Source organism: Euleptes europaea, chromosome 14, assembly GCF_029931775.1.
Source record: "Euleptes europaea isolate rEulEur1 chromosome 14, rEulEur1.hap1, whole genome shotgun sequence".
Taxonomy (NCBI): domain Eukaryota; kingdom Metazoa; phylum Chordata; class Lepidosauria; order Squamata; family Sphaerodactylidae; genus Euleptes; species Euleptes europaea.
The window spans coordinates 57,918,876-57,941,034 of NC_079325.1; the positions used below are offsets into that span (position 1 = coordinate 57,918,876).

The 22,159-nt window shown below is 45.5% G+C and overlaps 1 protein-coding gene across 1 annotated transcript in view; it reads right to left on the reverse strand.

The window, feature by feature from the left end:
- ADAMTSL2 (ADAMTS like 2) overlaps nt 1–22,159 on the reverse strand; it is a 148,982-nt gene that overhangs the window by 74,758 nt on the left and 52,065 nt on the right. The window contains exons 14-17 of the mRNA XM_056860191.1: nt 19,400–19,503; nt 18,194–18,320; nt 15,703–15,916; nt 11,570–11,725 (exon numbers count right to left, since the gene is read on the reverse strand). Of these exons, the coding sequence (XP_056716169.1) occupies nt 11,570–11,725; nt 15,703–15,916; nt 18,194–18,320; nt 19,400–19,503 (601 nt within the window). The remainder of the gene's footprint in view (nt 1–11,569; nt 11,726–15,702; nt 15,917–18,193; nt 18,321–19,399; nt 19,504–22,159) is intronic.

Genomic DNA, 22,159 nt, shown 5'->3' on the forward strand with positions numbered 1-22,159 from the left:
TCCTAGAAGAGGATAGAGACCCTTAGAATTCCTATTCTTTGAATAGGAATCTAAGTGCAGAGATCTTTTCATGTAATGGAACACTGAGAGTCCATCAGATTTATGGATTCTTACGAACTAAGCCTATTTGGCTTACCAATGCTAAGAAGCATCCTGAATACAGGGATAATAGCTAGACCTCTGAGATTGTGTCAGAACGTCCTCTACTTAACAGAGGGACTTCTGAACCTCCTCAGAGCAAGAGACCAGAGAAGGGAAAGGAGACTCTCTGTACTCTGTGAGATATGCACAGTGCACATACACAGATGACACAGCAAGGTATAGTGTGTCTTCTGTACAGAAATGTTATGATGTTTTGAATGATTTAAGTTAGGATGTTTCTAACCAAATCTTTCTCCAAAGAATTAACCATATTTTGACAGGATTTCTGTAACCTTATATTCTGAATGAAGGTGCATTGCACTAAGGATACTTTATGAGTATATTCTGACTAAGATACTCCTTTATGGAGGCATAGAGAATGTGAATGATTACTTGCTACATAAACATGTTTAAGACTAATGATGTCTATCCTTATATGATATTTTAAGGCTTTGCAACCAAAAAGCATATATTGTATAATGTAAATAAATGTGTTTTTTATATATACTTCTACTCTTGTCCATTATTATAAATTTATTGGCGTGTTCAAGAGATGTCCTAGAAGCAATAACAAGTTTCTAGGAACCGTTGATTCCGGTCTAGTGGTGTCTCACTGAATAAGATAACTCCATTTCTCAGTAAATAGAACATTCTAAGAGTGTAGGCACTTAACGGCCCGAACCGCGACAGTGTTTTCATCAGTTCTGCCTGTTGAAGGTCATGGCTTAGGAAGGGAAAGACGAAGACTCCAAATTAATGACTGGCTGCATAGGTGGTGTCGTCAAGAAAGGTTTGGATTTCTGGACCAGGGCTTACGCTTTCGAGAAGAAGCTCTTCTGTCGGGGGATGGTATACACCTCACGAGGGTAGGAAAAAATGTGTTTGGTGAGAGCCTTGCAAACCTGATCAGGAGGGCTTTAAACTAAATCCTATGGGGGAGTGAGACAACAATTTAAAGCCTTGTATGCTGATAATACCTGGAGACGAGAACAATAAAGATTTGCAGGGAGTGGCATGTATGCAAGGAAACATAAACTCACAGGTAAGTACAGAAACGAAAACCACGGGGCACATAAACCATGGATTCCGATGTCTGTACACTAATGCGCAGAGTATGGGAAACAAGCAGGAAGAACTCGAAGCCCTAATACAGGAAGGGGATTTTTAACCTAATAGGCATTTCTGAAACTTGGTGGGATGTCACTCATGATTGGAATATTAAGATTGAGGGGTACAACTTGTTTAAAAGGGATAGATTGATAAGGAAGGGGGGAGGAGTAGCACTGCATGTCAAAGATGTGTACACTTGTGAAGAAGTACATGAATCTGAGCATGGTAGTGCAGTCGAGACTCTATGGGTAAACATAAAAGGAATAAGAAATAATCGTGATATTCTCGTGCGGGTCTGCTATCGACTGCCAAACCAGGCAGAGGACTTGGATGGGACGCTCCTAGACCAGATCACAAAGTTCTCAAAGAGACGGGACATGGTGGTCATGAGAGATTTTAATTACCCGGATATCTGTTGGAAGTCCAACGCTGCTAAAAATGCAAGATCCAATAAATTCCTGACTTGTCTTGTTGACAACTTCCTATTCCAGAAGGTGGACAGGGAAACAAAGGGGTCTGCTGTCTTAGACTTGATTCTCACCAACAGGGAAGAACTGGTCGATGAGGTTACAGTAGTAGGCACCCTGGGTAGTAGTGACCACGTACTCTTGGAATTTACCATCTTGGGGAGAGGAAAACCTGTACGCAGTCAGACATGTAGGTTGGACTTTAAAAGAGCAAATTTTAACAAACTTAACATGCTAGGTAGAATCCCATGGTCAGAAATACTTAAGGAGAAGGAAGTTCAAGAAGGGTGGGCATTTCTTAAAAATAAAATACTGAAGGTGCAATCCCAAACCATTCCTATGAGAAGGAAAAACGGGAGGAGCCTAAAGAGGCCAGGGTGGCTCCATAAACAGCTTTTTAAAGAGTTGAGAAATAAAAAAGACTCATTTAGGAAGTGGAAGGCATTATAACCTTATAACCAAAGAGGAATATAAGCAAAGAGGGCCTTATAACCAAAGAGGAATATAAGCAAATAACTAGTGCTTGTAGGGAGAGTGTTAGGAAAGCTAAAGCTCAGTATGAACTTAGGCTAGCGAGAGATGCTAAATGAAACAAAAAAGGGTTCTTTTCCTATGTACAGAGTAAGAGTAAGAACAAGGACAAGATAAGCCCATTGCGGGGACCAGAAAGTGGAATTGTAACAGGAGATGAAGAGAGGGCAGAACTCCTCAATTCCTACTTTTCCTCAGTTTTTTCTCATGAGGGAAGTAGTGCTAACATGGCATAAACAGAACATGTGTTGAGGGAAGGGATTTGCAGCCTAGAATTGGCGTTGGGGTAGTGCACAAACACCTGGTTTCTTTAAACGAAACAAAATCCTCTGGGCCAGATGAATTGCACCCAAGGGTACTCAAAGAACTTGCAGATGTAATTTCGGAACCTCTGTCCATTATTTTTGAAAAGTCTTGGCAAACAGGTGAGGTGCCAGAAGATTGGAGGCGGGCAAATGTTGTCCCCATCTTCAAGAAGGGGAAAAAGGAAAATCCGGGTAACTACCGATCCATCAGCTTGACTTCTATACCAGGAAAAGTGTTTGAATAAATCATCAAACAGTCCGTCCTTGAGCATTTAGAAAGGATGGATCTGATCACTAAGAGCCAGCATGGGTTTCTCAAGAAAAAGTCATGTCAGACTAATCTTATCTCCTTTTTTGAGAAAGTTACTACCTTGCTGGATCAGGGGAATGCTGTAGACATAGTTTATCTAGATTTAAGTAAGGCTTTTGATAAGGTTCCACATAGTATTCTAGTTGACAAATTGGGAAAATGTGGGTTAGCTCCTGTTATTGTTAGATGGATCTGCAACTGGTTGACAGATCATACCCAAAGAGTGCTAGTTAATGGTTCCTTGTCCACTTGGAGAGAAGTGACTAGTGGAGTTCCTCAGGGATCTGCAACTGGTTGACAGATGGTACCCAAAGAGTGCTAGTTAATGGTTCCTCGTCCACTTGGAGAGAAGTGACTAGTGGAGTTCCTCAGGGATCTGTGCTAGGCCCTGTGTTGTTCAACATCTTTATAATGATCTGGATGAAGGAATAGAGGAGATGCTTATTAAATTTGCAGATGATACTAAATTGGGAGGGGTAGCAAATATGGTAGAAGACAGAGCCAAGATGCAGGATGATCTTGACAGGCTGGAGAAATGGGCTAGAACTAATAAAATGCACTTCAACAAAGACAAATGTAAAGTTCTGCATTTAGGTAGGAAAAATCAAATGCATAATTATAGGATGGGGGAGACTTGTCTCAGCAGTAGTGTGTGTGAAAAGGCTCTTGGGGTCTTAGTAGACCAAACACTGAACATGAGTCAGCAGTGTGATGCTGTAACTAAAAAGGCAAATGCAGTCTTGGGCTGCATCAACAGAAGTATAGTGTCCAGATCACGCTAAACGATGGTATCACTTTACTCCGCTCTGGTTAGACCTCTACTAGAGTACTGTGTTCAGTTTTGGGCACCACAACTTAAGAAAGATGTAGACAAGCTGGAACGTGTCCAGAGAAGGGCAACAAAGATGGTGAGGGGTCTGGAGATCAAATCCTATGAGGAAAGGTTGAAGGAACTGGGTATGTTTAGCCTGAAGAGGAGAAGACTGAGAGGGGATATGATAACCATGTTCAAGTACTTGAAGGGCTGTCATATAGAGGAGGGTGCCGAGTTGTTTTCTGTTGCTCAAGAAGGTCGGACCAGAACCAGCGGGTTGAAATTAAATCAAAAGAGTTTCCGTCTAGACATTAGGAAGAATTTTCTAACCATTAGAGCGGTTCCTCAGTGGAACAGGCTTCCTCGGGAGGTGGTAAGCTCTCCTTCCCTGGAGGTTTTTAAGAAGAGGTTAGATGGCCATCTGTCAGCAATGCTGATTCTGTGACCTTAGGAAGATGATGAGAGGGAGGGCATCTTGGCCATCTTCTGGTCACTAGGGGTGTGGAGGGGGGGAGGTAGTTGTGAATTTCCTGTATTGTGCAGGGGGTTGGAGTTGATGGCCCTGGTGGTCCCTTCCAACTCTATGATTATATGAAGAGAACTTTCATCCTAAGGTAACCTAGGGAAGCCTCCCGTAAGGGTTCAAATGGGTGTCGAGTCAGGGCCTGAAGGACTCGTTCCTGGAGGGCGACTGGAATACTAACTACCGAGCCAGCCAAGCCCGACGGACCGGGGGGGCTGAGGAGGAGATCCATGCCTTAAGGTTTCAAAACCGAGAGCTTTTGGATCGTATGGCCCATATGCAGGACCAAATGGACATGTTGATGCGTGAATACGATCGCCTGCAGCGAGCTCAAGTGGCACCTGTGCAGGGACCGGTCCCAGGCCAGCAACCCCCCGGCCAGCAGCCTCCGGCGCAGCCAGTACCACAGCAACCTCCAGGACAAGCGCCGTTGGGGCAGCCGGGACAACAACCCCCCGGCCAGCAGCCTCCAGCGCAGCCGGTTCCAGGACAGCCTCCAGCACCTCCACCAGTGGCACCGGTGGTGCAGTGGAAGCAACCCCGATTGTGTGTGATATTTGATGGTTTCGTGGATGCATTGCCCTGTTTTCTTCACCAAGTAGACAGTTACATGAGAGAACAAGGGCATACGTTTCCCATGGAAGACAGTCGAGTAAGGTTCGTTTTCTCACTTCTAGCTGGAAAGGCTGCAGAATGGATGGTCCTCCAGTTTGATACCCGGGCCCGCTTCATACGGTCGCTTAATGAATTCATGCAAGTGTTGAGAAGGCGTTTTGAGGACCCGTTTCAAGGGGAGAAGGCCAAAGCAGCCCTCCTACAACTCCGTCAAGGATCTTCCTCAGTCCAAATGGATGAAGGAGTTAGGATTTAAATATGGGAAAATTTATGGAAAAGAGAATTTAAATTCACAATAACCAATGAGATTTGAGAAAATTTATATAAAATGTTTTATAGATGGCATATAACCCCAGTGACGATATCTAAAATGAATAGTGGAGATACGGGATTATGTTGGAAATGTGGAAAGGAAAGAGGCACATATATGCATGTATGGTGGTTTTGTAAAAAGATTAAAAATTTTTGGATAAAAGTACTGAAGGAAACGAACAATTTGATCACGGGTAGAGTAAAAAGAAAACCAGTATTCTGCTTATTGGGAATACCACCAAAAAATTTGAGTGATAATGATAGGGTTAGTTGCCAGTATAGTTTTGCTGCTGCAAGAATTGTGTTAGCCAAAGTCTGGATGCAAGTGAATAAACCTTCAATTAATATCTGGAGAGAGAAATTATGGATGTATATGAGGATAAAATTGGCAAATTTATTGGGATAAAATGGCAAAAATGGATTTTATAGCTTTAATTAATGAGTTATACAAATTATAGTAATTTTATATCTTTGTGTTATTAAAATAATAAAACTGTTAAGACACTTCTTCGGAAGTTGGGTGAAGGGTCACTTTTCTGGTGGGTGGAGGGAGAAGGGGTATCTTTTTGAACTTTGGAATTTAGTAATCAAAATTGTATTAGCTAAGGTATATAGATACCCCTCTGTATTTTGCATTTTGTATTTTCTTTTCTTTTTTGTTTGTATTTTCTATTTTGTTATGTTTGTAATTTTTTTTCTTTTTATGTTAATTTTATGTTAATTTCATTGTATCTATAAAATCAATTAAAAAAAATTTTTTTTTTAAAAGGATCCTCCTCAGTCCGAGAGTTTGCGGATGAGTTCCAAAGACTCGCTAATAAAATAGTGGACTGGACTGAAGCCACCCGGGTGCACTACTTCAGAGCACCATTGCATCCTATGATTCTAAACTGGGCATACATGCAGCGAGACCCAGCCACCTTGGAAGAGTGGATTTTACTGGCAGAAGAAGTGGAAAGCCACCACCAGTTTATTTCTCTTGTCCGACGGCAAGCCAGGGAGGGGGGAAGCCAGAAAAACCCTCCCAAACCTGCCGCTCCTCAGGCCCCGCGGAGGCCGGCTCTACCTCCACCAGATCGAGCGTTACGGTTTCAAAGGGGAGCCTGCCTCGTTTGCGGGGCCATGGGTCACTTCGCTGCCTCTTGTCCGTCATGCCTGGGGCTGCCGAGTCCCACTTCCCAGCCAGATGGGACTCCTCGTGGGAGAGGACGCGCCCGGGGGAGAGGCACCGCAGCCGAGCGGAGCATCCCTCCAAGACGAAAAGCGCCCCCAGCTCTACACGCCGGAGAAGTGACGATGGACCTTTCACCAGCGAACCCGTCGGGGTCCAGGATTACAATTACTACTCCTGGGGAGAGTAGCCCCGCATCTTCAGAGGAGAGTGACCACTGGAACTCCCCAGCTCTTAACTTGGAGTCTCCCCTCAACCAGCCAAAAAACGGACTGGGTCTGCAGTAGAGGGAGCGATACCGCAAACCTCCGCAGGTTTTCCTGCGAAACCCGAGGCTCCTGTCATGGTAAGAGAAGTAGAAGAGACTGTATATGTAGATGTGATATTACAACATTATAGAAAAGGTCCTCAATTACAAGTTAAAGCCCTAATAGACTCAGGGTGTGCCTGCTCGTTAATTAACGAAACTACCTTTAAGGCGCTCCAAGTGAAGTCAGTCCCTTTACCGGCACCTGTTCGCTTTGCTCAAATAGATGGCAGTGATTTCGGGGGGGCAGTTGACCGTCGTACTCACGGAGTGGCAATGGGAATTGGCCACCATTGGGAACAAATCAACTTCACTATTGTACCCAATGTTCGATATGCTGTGGTGTTAGGAGCAAATTGGCTCAAAGGGCACAGTCCCACCATAGACTGGGAAGCTGAGACCTTAATATTCAATAGCCCGCTATGTGAATTGCACCGATACGAAGTGGCCGTTAAAACCGTAGTCCAACCAACTCCTGCCCTGGTCTCTGACACCTCCAGTCCGACCCAATTGCCACTCGACTACCAGGACTTTGCAGATGTATTTAATGTGCAGGAGTGTGATGTGTTACCCCCCCCCCCCCCACCGCCAGACGGACTGTGCTATTGAAGTGGTGGGGAATGAAAAACTGCCAAAAAGTAAAATCTACCCAATGAGTCCTACGGAACGGGCGGTACTCCGCGAATTCTTAGACAAGTACATGGCTCGCGGTTTCATCTGACCCTCCACTGTGCCCTATTCAGTACCAGCTTTCTTCATACGTAAGAAAACAGGAGATTTACGTTTGTGTATTGACTTTCAAAAACTCAATGCTGTTACCCAAACAAATGCTTATCCCATCCCCCTCATTTCTGATCTTTGGGACAGTTAAGGGAGGGACTCACCAAATTGGACTTAGTTGAAGCTTATTACAGAGTCAGAATCCGGGAGGGGGATGAATCTCTGACTGCCTTTTCTAGATGCTTTGGAATGTTCGAATTTATGGTGATGCCTTTTGGAATAAAAGGGGCCCCGGGGGTCTTCATGCAACTCAGTAATGAGATCCTCCATGATCTACTGTTCAAAGGAGTGGTGGTCTATTTAGATGATATTCTCATTAACTCTAAAACCATGGATGAGCATGTTGCCTTGGTTTGAGAGGTGTTGCAACGTCTCAGAGACAATCAGCTGTATGCTAAAGTGTCTAAGTGCGAGTTCCATAAGAAGCAATTGACTTTCCTAGGATATATTATCTCACACCAGGGACTCTCTACGGATCCTGAAAAGGTGCAAGCGGTGCTCGATTGGGAACCACCCTCTACTCGTAAACAGGTCCAAAGATTCCTCGGATTCGCAAATTTTTACAGAGCGTTCCTCCCACATTTCGCTCAAATTGCGCCACCCATCACGAACCTTCTTAAGACTAAGGGAAAGGGGAGTACAGCCACCTTACCCAACGCCCGGGTGGAGTGGACCCCCAAGTGTCAAGCCGCCTTCGATAGTCTTAAGCAACTTTTTACATCCGAACCTGTTTTGCAGCACCCGGACTGCAATCAACCATTTGTAGTGCATGTAGACGCTTCCGACGTAGCGATGGGGGTGCACTCCTGCAGCGGGGGGAGGATGGGCACCTGCATCCGTGTGCTTATTTTTCTAAAAAGTTTACTCCATCCGAACTCAATTGGGCCGTTTGGGAAAAGGAAGCCGCTGCAGTAAAGCATGCTCTGACAGTGTGGAGGCAGTTTTTAGAAGGTTCCAAGGTGCCCTTTGAAGTGTGGTCCGATCTCAAAAACCTGGAGGCCCTAACGGGGCCTCGCAAGCTGTCCGCGAAGCACGTGCGCTGGGCAGACTTCTTTGCCCAGTTTCGATTCGTCCTAAAATATGTACCAGAGAAGCAAAATCTTCTGGCTGACGCTTTATCCAGACTTCCCCAATATCCCACCAAGGTTGATCGGCCCACAGAGTCGCTCTTCACCCCTGCCCAACGAGGACTGTTGCCCACTTTGGCCATGCAAACCCATTCTCAGACCCGATCCCCACCACCGCCGCCTTCGATGGGGGGGGGAAGCCCCACGCCCGGCTAAGCTGACAGCACTGCCCGCCTTGCTTCCTCCTCCCCCTGAGCGACTGCCAGCCACGGTTCCCGAGGTGCGGGGACCCGAGTGCCCCGTTCAGTCGCTCCCTGCACCTGTATCGGCTCCGTCCCCGGTCAAGCTGCCCGCAGCCTCCTCTACGGAGGGGGGGGGGAGTACTGTCTGATTCCTTTAAGGAGACTCTCCTTCGCAGTTATCAAGCGGAACTGTCCTCGCAAACCCTCCCAGCTACTTTACTTAAACGCGGGGAGTTTTGGTACAAAGATTCTAAATTGTATGTTCCGGCAGCGTTGCGGGGGGAGGTTTTGGGTTTGGTTCATGGCGCCAAGACCGCCAGACATTTGGGTTTCCTCAAAACATTGCATTTGCTACGAAGACAGTTTTGGTGGGTGGGCATGCGGTCAGATGTGGACTCCTTCATCCGCAGCTGCCCCATATGTGCAGCGGCCAAACGATCACAGGGCATACCGCACAGACTTTTACAACCGTTAGAGACTCCCTCCAAACCGTAGGAATTGATTGCAATGGACTTCATGACGGACCTACCCCCTAGTGGGGGAAAGACAGTTCTTTGGGTGATTACTGAATTGTTTTCGAAACAGATGCATCTTGTACCCTGTGCAGGTATCCTTTCCGCCCCGAAATTGGCCCGCCTCTTTGTGTGACATGTCTTCCGTCTCCATTCCTTTCCGCGCAAAATAGTCACGGACAGGGGTTCAAATTTCGTGGCCAAATTTTGGAAGGCTTTTCTCAGGTTGGTCGGAGTAGAACAAGGACTGTCTAGTGCCTTCCATCCCCAAACAGATGGTCAGACTGAACGGGTGAATGCAGTGTTAGAATGCTATTTATGCTGTTACATTAATTACCATCAAGATGATTGGGTAGACCTGTTGCCTTTTGCTGAATATGCTTATAATAATGCGGTTCACCAATCCACAGGGTTCAGCCCTTTCCAGGTTGTCCATGGTAAAGAGTTTGGCCCCGCTGGTCAAGTTGATGTTTCTGAGGAAGAGGGGGGAGCTGATGTGGATGGATGGGTACGTTCAATTCAAACAACCTGGCCATGGCTGGTTAAAAATCTAGAGCGAGCAAAACGACGTTACAAGGCTCAGGCTGACAAACGTCGCTCCAGTATGGAATGCAAAGTGGGGGATCTTGTCTATCTGTCCACCAAAAATCTACGATCCACCCGCCCATGTGATAAACTCAGTGTCAAATATGTGGGTCCGTTCCCCATTTCCCGGATTATTAATCCAGTGGCTGTGAAACTCTCCTTGCCCAAGTCCCTACGGAGAATCCATCCTGTGTTCCATGTCAGTCTTTTAAAACAGTATGTTCCTTCCCAAAAATGGCATCCTGAACCACAACCCGAAGTGCCTGAAATGGTGTGTGGGGGGGAGCATTTTGAAGTAGCTAAAATACTGGATTCTTGCATTCACTACAGTACCCTTCAATACCTGGTCCGCTGGAAGCATTTTAGTTCCGCCCAGGATGAATGGGTGCGCGCCTGTGATGTCTCCGCCCCCCGCTTAGTACAAGAATTTCATGCAGCCTACCCTCACAAACCCACGGTGGGAGGGTGGGGGGATCTTTAGGGGGGCAGAATGTCAGGAGCAAGCCAGGAGGATGGTATGCAGTAGTGCGGTAGTGCTGCTCCCAGGTGCTGTTGTGCTGTTCTGTCCAAGGCCAATCTGTGCCCCATGTTTAGTCTTCATAAATTCCCACACTGTGGGAATTGCCAAGTGCTCCTTCCTGCCTCTGGGAGGGGGGTTGCCTAGGTTACCAGTTATCTCCTGTTGCTTTTCCATATATGCTCTGCACCTTGCCTTTGCCCCTTACTAGTGTCCTTTTGAATGTGGCTTCTGAAACCTGTCGATTCTAACCAAATAAAACTGCTTTTGTGGATCTGCCATCTGCTGGAATCTGTTTATGGTTATTCTGCAGGGCTAGAGCTCACCCCCCCCCCTTTATTAAATGCTGTTGGACAAACTCAGCTGTTAGACATAGTCAGATGTTCACTGTTGCTACATCAGCTGCCAGATTTGTTCATTGTTGACAATTGCATGTCACGTCTTGTCAAATGTTCACTACTATTGAAAAACCATGAGATGGCCAATACTTTTGGACACAGTATTTGCACACAAAGAGAACAGGGGCAAGGCTGTGACTCACTAGTGGAACAGCTGCTTGGCAAAGAAAAAGTTCCAGGTTCACATATGATTAACAGAACTCTCAGAGAATGTTTGTTAATACAATTCGCAATGGAGAGAACGCTTGGTGGGAAACGCATTCCAGATCTAAACAAGGCTGTCAATGCGCCACCCAAGCAAAAGCCAAGTACTTCTAAGTCCTATTGCTTTCAAATGGAAAGTTGAGAACTGACACCAATATGACATAGTAATGCTTCACTTCGGCTGGATAATGGCAGCGGTGGCGGGGGGGCGGGAGGTTGGGGGAATCATTAAGCAAAGCAGGTGGCCAAATTGTTCTGGACATACAAAGAACGTGTTTCTTTGCATAATGCAGCCAGGAATTCCCTGCCACCAGATAGGGTGATGGCCACCACCATAGCTCTCAAATGGATCAGAGCAAAATGAAGTTCACGCAAGATCAGTATACTTTTAACGATTCACTGGAATAGCTGTGTGGAAGGACTGCCAAGGCAGTCTATTCTCTAAGTGATAGATGCCAGGAACAAAACAAGAAAGAGGACTCTTGCTTTCAGGCAAGCATCTGAATGGCCACTGTTGAAAGCCAAATTCTGAACCTTGGGGCTACTTCTCAGGGAATAACACGTTATTGGATGCCAGACATGCGCCAATGGCTTCCACTCATATTGCTCATGAATGCCTGGTTCTTCCACTCCTCCCCACACACCCCAAGTGACTCACAGGCCCCCAGTCAGAGACGGTCCACTGCCGGTCGCAGGGGGGTCCTGTGCAGTTCTTCTCAGCTGGCGGCCTCGAGTTGGCCTCACACAGCCTCTCTTCTTCGGAGCACCGGATGTCTCTGGTCACAACACTCCGCTCACCACACCTGGCTGTGCACTGGCGGGGGGGGGGGAGGGTGGAAGAAGGAGAAAGAAAAGAGAGCAGGATCAAAGGACTGGCTTTCTGACAGGAAAGAGGAGCACCGAAAAGCTGGCCAATAAGTACTCCTTAGCAGGTTCTCACACAAAGGTCTCCACAGAAGGTCAAATTCCCATCTCCAGTTACTTCATTCACTGCCCTCTTTCCTTTAGAGGGTAACATAAGCAAAAGCGACAGTTTCCTGCTCTGAGGATGCTGACATCTGAATCTCTGTGTTGACAGCACCAGGAAAAGAAAAAGGGAGCATCAGGAATAATGAGAAGGGATAGATCAAGACTTCAGGGATGAACACAGTTCATTTCTATTTTTTTAAATAGCTATATTCCACCTTTGTCTAGGCAATCAGGGCAGCAGCTAATAAAGGGCCAACAAGCAAAGTGCAATAAACCCCAACTAAAATAACAACATTGAGTACAACAGACCACCCTGCCCAAAAAAAAAAAAAAAACCTTATCTACAACTAAATACCCTTCTAAACTGCTCCAACAGGGGCATTTTCCACACCATTTACTTACAGTGTATTATCCTCGTGGTCGATCTGTGAGGCTGGGCTTACTTGTAGTGTCAAACAAAAGCTCTCTGATATAAAGCCAGAGGGGCAGCTGTGTTGGTCTACTCCAGCAAAATAACAGAGGTCTGGTAGTGGTGGTGGAAAGTGCCATCAAGTTACAGCTGACTTATGGTGACCCTGTAGGGTTTTCAAGGCAAAAGATCTTTGGAGATGGTTGGCCATTGCCTGCCTCCACGTGGGCTGAGAGAGTTTGGAGAGAACTGTGACTGGCTCAAAGTCACCCAGCAGGTTTCATGTGGAGGAGTGGGGAATCGAACCCACTTCTCCAGATTAGAGTCTGCTGCCCTTAACCACTACACACAATGCTGCCTCTCAATAGAGAAGTCTAGTGGCCACTTAAAAACTAACAACAATTATTCAAGCATGAACTTTCATGAGTGAGACCTCACTTCCTCAGACACTATGAAGCGAAAATCATTTTTTGCATTTGTATAAGGAAAATTACAAAAGGGGAAGGGGGAATGAATCCTGACCTGGATGGCCCAGGCTGGCCTGATCTTGTCAGATCTTGGAAGCTAAGCAGGGTTGGCCCTACTTAGCACTTGGATGGGAGATCCCCAAGGAAGTCCAGGGTTGCTGTGCAGAGGCAAACAATGGCAAACCATCTCTGTTCTTCTTTTGTCTTGAAAATCCTACCGCAGTAATTTGACGGCCCTTTCCACCACTCCAAGGGGGAATGGCAGAGTGGGGGGCAGAGAGAAATTTGGTGTGAATCCCATCATAAATGTTTCAGATGCAGCCTTATAAAAATGTGGAAAATTGACTTCTTTTTTATTTCTGTGCTATAAGGTCAGTTTCCTAAACAGTTCAGATATCACATAAATCCATAGCCTGATTATCTGAACGCCAGCTACTCTACTTACTGTGGTTAGCTAGGGTCTGTCATACCAGGATCTGAAACCATGGTTTGAAGCTGGTTTATTAATCACAGTCAGCGTTTCTCCACAGGGAAGTTTACCCCTGGTTTGAGTGCCAATTTGCAGGGTTTTTTTTCCAACCTTCCTCATGTCCTTGTTTTCCATTTTTTGCCCTTCATGTTTCTTCATCATTTCTCCATGCGTTCTCAAATCCGACCAAAGCTGGTTTGAGAAAGCATGGAGAAAAACAAACAAGAAAACACAGAAAGACAACAAATGGAATCAAAGATTTTCCCTTATATTTCTGCAATGAAAGGGTCTAGATACTTTTTTTAAAAAATGTGAAAGTTGGGAATTCAGTTAACCTGATACACAGATTGTTGTAACATCATAATGTCATAATGACATTCAATGGGCAAATTTAAATAAATCTGAAAAAATAACTACTGGTGTGGACGGGGGGGAGGCTGGGATGCCAGGGGACTGCAGGGAAACCTGCCCTGTGTGGAAGCCCTGTTGCTACTGTGCTGGACCAGGAGTCCCAGCAGCAAAGAAGAAGCCACACAAGCCTGCCCTTTTGTGGCAAACACCTCCAAAAGCAATCCTAAGCAGGTCTACTCTTAATCCTACTCAGGTCTGTTCAATGGGACTTACTCCCAGGAAAGCATTCTTAGGATTGCACTGTCTAGCACTTACAAGGGAACTGACCTTGCAGCTGCTGCTCTTGGAACTTCCTGCCACTCAGGGAAGAAGGAATCCGGCTCATATAAGTCTACCGAGTGACTGCATCAAAAAGGACATTACAGAGCTGGAAAAGGTGCAGAAAGTAGGAAACCAACAAGAGGAATTGACGTAATAGAAGTGTATAAGATTACAAATGGAGTGCAGAAGGTTGACAAAGAAAAAAAATCAGATCTTCTTTCTTCCCATGTGACATTACAACTCAGGGACACACAGTGAGAACGACTCGCAGCCAGTTTTTACAAATGATGCTTTCTCACAAGACATAATGGCCACTGGCTTAGATGACTTTACAAAGTGAATGGGCAAAATTTATAGCAGTGAACACTGGCTAGGTTTGAATGACAGATGCCAGGGAATGGCAGTGAGCTTCTTGTCTTGTGAACTTTTGGCCACCGTTGAGAAGCGAATGCTGAGCTACGAGGCTCCTGGTCCAATCGGCCAGGCTTATGCTTCTGTCATATGTTCAACAGGGTGAGGTCACTTCGCCTGCGCACACTCCCTATAAACAAGCATAGCAACTGAGTTTGATTTGCTTCATGTACTGCCTGTGAGCCAAATCCATGGGTGTTTGTCAGGCCTTTATTTAGAAGGGGGATGGGAATTACACGTATCAAATATACACATTTGTTTGATAGGTCGTGTGACACAGGTGTCAGTCACAACAAAAAGGTGTCAAAAATCAAAAAGGTGATCTGACCTGGCAATACAACAATGGTAATCCACTGAGATCTGGGAGGGAGAAGTCCTTTTTGGACTGGGAAAGGGAGGCAGTCATTCTAAGCCAATTTGGCACTCTGCTTCAGCTGCTGGATCCAAATTAGATTAGTTTTGCTTTTGGCTATAAGAAGACTCTGCTGGGAGAGGCCATATTCACTTCAGCAATCTGTCCCTGACACCTATTGAAGTCTATAACATAAGCCACTCAGCACTGTTGAACTCATCAAAAGAAAGCCCAACCCAGCACATGCAAAAGGGAAGCAGTTTTTTTTTTTTAAAGAGAGAATAGAAAACATCCAATGAAAGGGAAGAGAGCACCAGGATTTCAGTGGGAATGGCAGGCAGCCAGTCTCGCTGCTGGCGCTCAGTGTGGAAGAGGCATTTCAAATATGAACCAGGAGTATTGCCAACATCTCCTCCGGACAAATGATGGCGAGTGTATATTGGCACAACGAGGTGCCTCTGCCCAGCAGACAGTTTGGCCCCAGATGCTCCTTTCCGCTTTTAAAAGTGTGCCGTCCCAGGTGCTTCCTGACCCCTTCGTGGAGGACAAGGCAAGAAACGGGGGCTGCATCTGTAGGGATGCTGTCATAATTTTTGCAGGGCTGGCTCAGTTGCACAAGCAGAGCCAGAGGTGCCATGGAGCGGCACGCAGCCCAAGGAGTGCAACCCACAGTCCACTGAAGAGCCACACGGTGGTCGCATTTTTTCCTTTCGCTGTGTTCATATATCTGGGGCCATAAATTGGCAAAAGCACAATTTCCCTGCAAATCCTTGTACGCTATGCCTGCTTTTATTTGAGCCAGGGTTGCAGGAAGCATCTTCTCTAGGCAGAGAGCTGTCGTTGGATTTGCTTTGCCATCAAAGAGAGGCTGTCACACTCAAAGGCACTGTGGATGCGCTTGGCAGCTGAATGTCCTCCGCACCTGTCAGTTCGTTCTTCTACCTCTCCCTCACAGCACCAGCCTTCAGCAGATTATTCAATCATTTGATCTATATACACATCAGACTTAGCTGACGCCCCTTTACGCCCTCTGGGAATTTACCTCTGACCACTCAGACATTTCCCACTGTGGACCACAGGCAGGGTTTTTGCAGACCTTCTTCTCTTCTGGCCGTACGATGTCTGCAGATTCACAGAGATCGCTGTAGACGGAGCTGTCGAAGCCAGGCGAGATCATTTTCCAGCATCGGACGATGCGAAACTGGTATCCTTCTCCACAGGTCCGTGAGCACTCACTCCAGCTGCTGGTCTCCCACCTGCAAGAGGCAACTCAGCACCAGATGACAGGGGCAACCTGAATGGATGCGGAGCTCTGCTCTTGCAATCCCCCACTCAGTATTTGTGTTGCCTGCAATACACTCTTGTTATAATATTATTAGCACCAGGGCTGCTTTATATAATCGGTTACATAACCCTATAATCAGGGTTGTGGGTAGGCCTCAGTTTTGGAACAAAAGAAGATAATGTACTCTTGACCCTTAAAGGTCACCATTCTGAGAAGCTTTTTGTTCATTTTTGTTTAACGTCCTGTTTCTAGTCTTTGTGGCTACAAATACATACTTGAGAGTGTGTGAGCAATGCTGCCTGAAACCTCAGAAGCCCCAAAAATTGTTCACTGAGTAGGGTTGCCAGCTCTGGTTGGGAATACCTGGAGATTTTGGAGGCGGAGCCTGAGGAGGGCAGGGTTTAGGGAGGGGAGGGACTTGAAAGCCATAGAGTCCAATTGCCAAAGCGGCCGTTTTCTCCAGGTGAACTGATCTCTATCAGCTGGAGATCAGTTGTAATAGCAGGAGATCTCCAGCTGGTACCTGGAGGTTGGCAACCCTACCACTGAGGTATCCAGGGGCCAGAGCATGAAGCTTCAGTGCCCTCCGTAGCTTTGTGCCAGAAAACAAAGGAAAGCAAAAGGAAGTTTTTGATCCTTATGGCTTTGAAGATTACCAAAGAAACCTCTGAAACCCGACAGCATAAGATTGCCAGTGGTCAAGAGGGAGCATTTCAGTGTCCTGTATAACTCTGTACTCTAACCCCTGACTAACAGAACAAGCATGCATCATACAAAACAAATAATTAAACACACTTAATTGGAGCCGAATTTTAATAAGTCTATTATTGATTGTATATCGAGGAACTCAGAGCAGTGTACAGTTTGCATCCATAAAAGAACCATGTGAGATAAAACAAGGGGAGATATTGTAACATACTCAGGCAGCCCCAAGTGAGCTTCATGGCTCATCGGGCACCTAAACTGAGACCCCACCCCCGACCCAAGTTTTCCCGCTGCACTACACAGTAAAAGGAGGAAATCAAACCACTGTGCAACATATAAAAGGAAAAAAGAAGCAGCAGGAGTGTAAGATGAGGTCATATTCTTTATCACCGATAACTACATTTAGTAGAAACTCTCTCTCTCTCTCTCTCTCTCTCTCTCTCTCTCTCTCTCTCTCTCTCTCTCTCTCTCTCTCTCTCTCTCTCTCTCTCTCTCTCTCTCTCTCTCTCTCCTTGTGATCTTTGACAATTAAAATGGGGCAGGAGGATCCACTCATCCCTCCACTATTCATTTCCTTCTGTATGATTCTGACCTCAAGGCAGGAGACATGTTCAAAACCATTTCCAAATGAGGACTGAAGGTAAAATGACATGCAAAAAGGGAGTTCCATGACTCCCAGCTCCATGTTTCCTCAGTAAAGCAAATACGCGTTAGGGGATGCTTCCAGGAGAGAAACAGCAGGAGGAAAGGATGTGAATTCTCCCCAGACAAGTGCACCCCCCATGCCAGTTTAATACCCTCAAATCCTGCCCTGTAAGCAGGGGCAAAACAGCTCCCAGGAGGGCAATGGCAGGCGTGGAATTAAGCACCCTGGCCTCTCCGCCCACCCCCTCACCCCCGTCTGCCTGCAAGTGCTCTATTCCCATCCTTTTAGGACTGCCAACCTCTAGGTGGGACCTGGAGATCTCTTGAAATCACAAGCTCCAGGAATTTCCCAACATGGAGTTGGTATTTCCATTATCTCAGCAATCTATGGGCTGTAATTCCACCCTGAAACAAAAGCAATCTTGAGGTGATGCTGATCATTGCTTTGAGTGCAGCAAGATTCTTTTTATGCAGTATTTTGCTGATGCACACATACATTCCTGTGCATTAATGCAGGACAACTCAAAAATAGTCTTGATACAGCTACATATATTATCACATTAAGAACTAAGAACTGCAACAAACTCCTATGTGGCATTTTGTTACGCATTTGGAAATAAATCATGGAACAATGAAGGATCCCTATTAATTGGTTTTCATTCAGAAAAAGCCACAGATAAATTTGGAGATCCACAATTTGGGAAGAAATTCAGAGGAGGAGAATGGCTGATGTATCTGCCTGAAACAGGAGCCCACAGCTGTATTTTAATGCAAAGGCAGCATCCCTTGAGAACAGGATGCACAATGCATTGCAAAGGAAGGACACAAACCTGTCCTACACAGTTGCCTGTCAGTCCCCCCACCCCATAACTACTCAGGCTTTCTCTAGAGATAATACCTTGGTTGGCATTCTCTTCCTGCACAGAATTCATGGACTGGCTCAGGCCGGGTCATTGCGTCACAGTACATGTCATCCACCTCGATCCCATCATAGCGGACACACATGGCATAGGTGGACATCACACCTATGTTTAAGAAAATACGTAAACCAGCTGACCAGGAAGATTGGCTTGTAGGGCAGTTGCCAGAAAAGCAGCAAAGCCCTTTCTCCCTCCCACTCACCCAGCCATTTTTTTTAGCTGTACGCCTTTCATCAATAAACATCTTTTGCCTCCTAAAAATCAATAAACATCTTCAGACCTCCTAAAAATACTAGGTCAACCCCTGCTCTGGCCCCAGTCTCCAGAAATGTCATTTTAAGGGTTGGCAACTGTACACCACTTACCCACATATTCACATCATTTGGGGCATGTCTGTAGGGCAAACAAACTGGCTCGTGTGCCGTGACTTCCCCTGTGGAGCCTTGGGAGCTATAGTTCTGCAAGAAGGCTGAACATCTCTAATGGAGAGCCAAGAATACTCACAAAACTACAACTCGCAGAATTCCTCAGGACTAGATTGAACCAAGGAAGAGAATGCAGGTTTTTTTTAAGTCATTGGAATTCAGTGTATAAGAAGAGATGCTGCAGTACATATCAGATCACTGTTGCTCTTTGCCTGTTTCGAAATGTAATTTCCTGCCACCATATACAGTGGTTTGCTTGGAAAGTCAGGAAGGAGAGGACCAACCGCTTGAGAGGACCAACCGCTTCTTTCCTGCTATGAAGTGCAGAGGAACAGGATGCTGGAGCAGGGCTAGCCCATTCCATGGATGTTGGGGCTTTTCTCCCAGGCAAAAGTAGTGCAATGAGAGGGAACCAAGCAGCAAGCATCTGGGGGCAGTCACAGTTTCTGCCCTTACCAGGGGCAGTTCACAAGGGCAATTTCATGAGGGCATTTCTTGGGCCCAAAGACCAGCATAGGGCTCTCTGTCTGTCCCACTTTGCGTGGAGCAGCAAAGAAGGACAGGAGGCGATGGGAGAGGATACTCAGTTGGCCCAATGAGAGATTCCCTCTGCAGACCAGGCTCCAGCAGAGGCCACCGTTGCGGCCACGCACTTCCTTTCAGCTGATGTGTGGGTCTGCAGGAAAGCCCATTGGGCGAAGATGCCAGTTTTGCCCACCTCCCCTCCCTGCTACCCCTTTGCCCCTTTCCCCATTCTACCTGTGGTGCAGGTAGAGCTGCAGGGCTCATGGGAAGACAGCTTCCACCGGTACATGTCCGCAGGACTCATATTCTGACCCTTTCTAAACAACTTCAGCCGGTTCCTAAAGAACAAGAAGCGCAAATGAAAAGGAGAGCTTCTTGCGTCACATTAAAAGCATCATCAGGGAAGGAGGAAAAAAGATGACTTTGGTCTGTTTGGGGTTTTGGTGGGGTGTTTGCTGTGCTTTAACAAAAACAATTTGGGGGTGAAGGATTCTTTTTTAAATTCAAAATTTGGGATTGTTTGCTTGTAATACAACATACCTGTCCTGATCCCCAAGCAGAATCCCCAGCCCGGTTAGAGGCAGAGCTTCCACTGTCTAGAAATAGAAAGAATTGGGATAAAAATACCCACAAGCAGAAACAGTTCAAGTTTTAAGACAAATATATAGATAAAAGAGAGATACAGAGTTGGCACTCGATTGCTAAACACAAAGGAACTAAAGGTGCAGTATCTCCTTGGCATGGAGCAAAACCAGACATGCCACGATCCTGGCCCTGAGCCAACAGACAGGGTGGGCAGCCGAGGAAAGGAGCCCTTTATGCCCCCATCCTGCTTTAGGCCAGCGCACGGGCTCGATGCACTGACTCACGATGGTTGTAAGCAACTAAATAGATCTATATCTAGGATACATAAGATAGAGGAGAATGATGTGAGCCACTATGGGTACCCACTGGGCAGAAAGGCAGGGTACAAACAAAGTTAAAAAATAGAAATTAAAAATATACTAGGGGTGCATGCCAATGGGCTTCTGATCCCCTACCCCCATCCAGGTTTCTAACTCTATTGGTTACAAACATATATGTGGGCACTGCCTTGTAAAATTTTAGAAACCAGAGCAGCGGCTGAATTAGGCTTTCAGTTGGCAGATGGGAGACTTCATTTCCCTGCAAAGATTTTTAAATTGTGCAAATGAAGACCAATCACACAAATTAGTTTAATCGGCATAATTTGTGCACAGTGGGGGTTGCCAATTCCGTTGGGAAATTCCTGGAGATTTGGGGGATGGAGGCTAGGAAGGAAAGGATTTGGAGAAGGGAGAGATCTCAGCTGGGTGTAATGCCCTCCAAAACTGGGTGTAATGCCCTCCGAAGTTGTCGTTTTCTCCAGGGGAACTGATCTGTATCGTCCGGAAATTATCTGTAATTCTAGGAGATCTCCAGGCCCCACCTGACGGTTGGCGACTCTATGCACACTGCAGAATTCAACTTTTGTTTTTATTTCTGTAAGGAAGAATTCCATTGATCTCCCTCCCTACAACATATTGTTGCCTATGTCATTTGCTTGTATTCAGAGTCCAGATAGATCATATGAATAATTTTATGTATGTATAATTCCAATTCTATTGATAACTTAATGGTCATGATGTTTGTGTTCTGCACAGTACAAAATAAAAAATGTTAATGAGCACCACACAGTAGACATTATTATAAACAGCTACATATATATACACATAACAAAGGACTGTACTTACTGTAAAACTACTATCTGTTATGTGCTCTGTTGTGCTATTGTTTTGTAGTTCTCATGCTGTGGTGCTCACTGCCATTTTTGATGTTGTGTTTTTACACACTGTGTTCCTTCTCTATCGATGTCTATGTATTCCGCACAATCACAGAAAAAAGGCAGATTGTGGAACTAAGGGATGCTACCTGAGAATCTAAATTCTCTCTCTCTCTTTCTCTCTGTCTTATTTTATTTAAAAGCAAGTGTCCAACGGAATATAGAATGTGGAGATATGTTTTAAAAGATGCATGTTGAAATCCCAGAAGCCAGGGAGGCAAGAGAAAGAGGCTAGATCTCAATGTTGAGGCAGCACTTGGGCCCCTCCCCACGTCCACCAAAGCCAAAGTAAACTGTAAAATATTCTGAATTATGCGAAGTAAATGATAAGAAATATGTCCAGTGTGCAGGCCATAGAATTCATTTGGCTTCAATGCAAAATTTGGATTATCTGGGAGCAGAATTTTAAGGTGTGTGTGTGTGTTTTAGAGCTAAATGCAAACAGCCCTGCTTAATGATATGTCAGCATGTTGATTAAAAAAAAAACAGCACTTTGAAGTACGTCATTACACAGGTAAATCCCATCAACATTTTAAGATTAATAGAGTATACTGCACCTTTACATTAAGCAAACATTCCAGACTACCCTCATAGCTCACTTTAAAAACATTCAGAGTGGCTGTCTTGCTTTAAGGTGGGCACCAAATATAACCCTGAGAAGCGAGCTGTCTCTGGACTGCCAAATCATCTTGCTTGTGATCATTTCTGGACAGCAGAAGCTCTGGCATTGCCACATTCATACTTAAAGAAAAGGGATCTTATTTCTTTTTTCACAGGAAAATGTTCAAGGGACACTGTGGAGTATTCCCCCCCCCCATTTTTAATGCTTTCCTTTTTAAACGTGCTTTTTCAGCACAGACAAATCATTTTTAAGGCTGCCAAACTATTAAAGAATTTTTGATTGTTAAATCCTGCACTGCTTCATAATTATGAAATCTAAACACACTTTTTTTTTTTTACCAAAACCTCAGATTAAGTGACTTTCCAATACTGAAGGAAATGAAAGATAAATTACCAGTCTCTGGTCAAAATAAAGGCTCTTCTCATTTTCTTCTTCATTCAGACAGGGGCACATTAGAACGAAAATAGCCTCAAAATAAATAAATAAAACATGCTCTGCTGGGTTATTTACAAAATGATATAATGACAGAGCA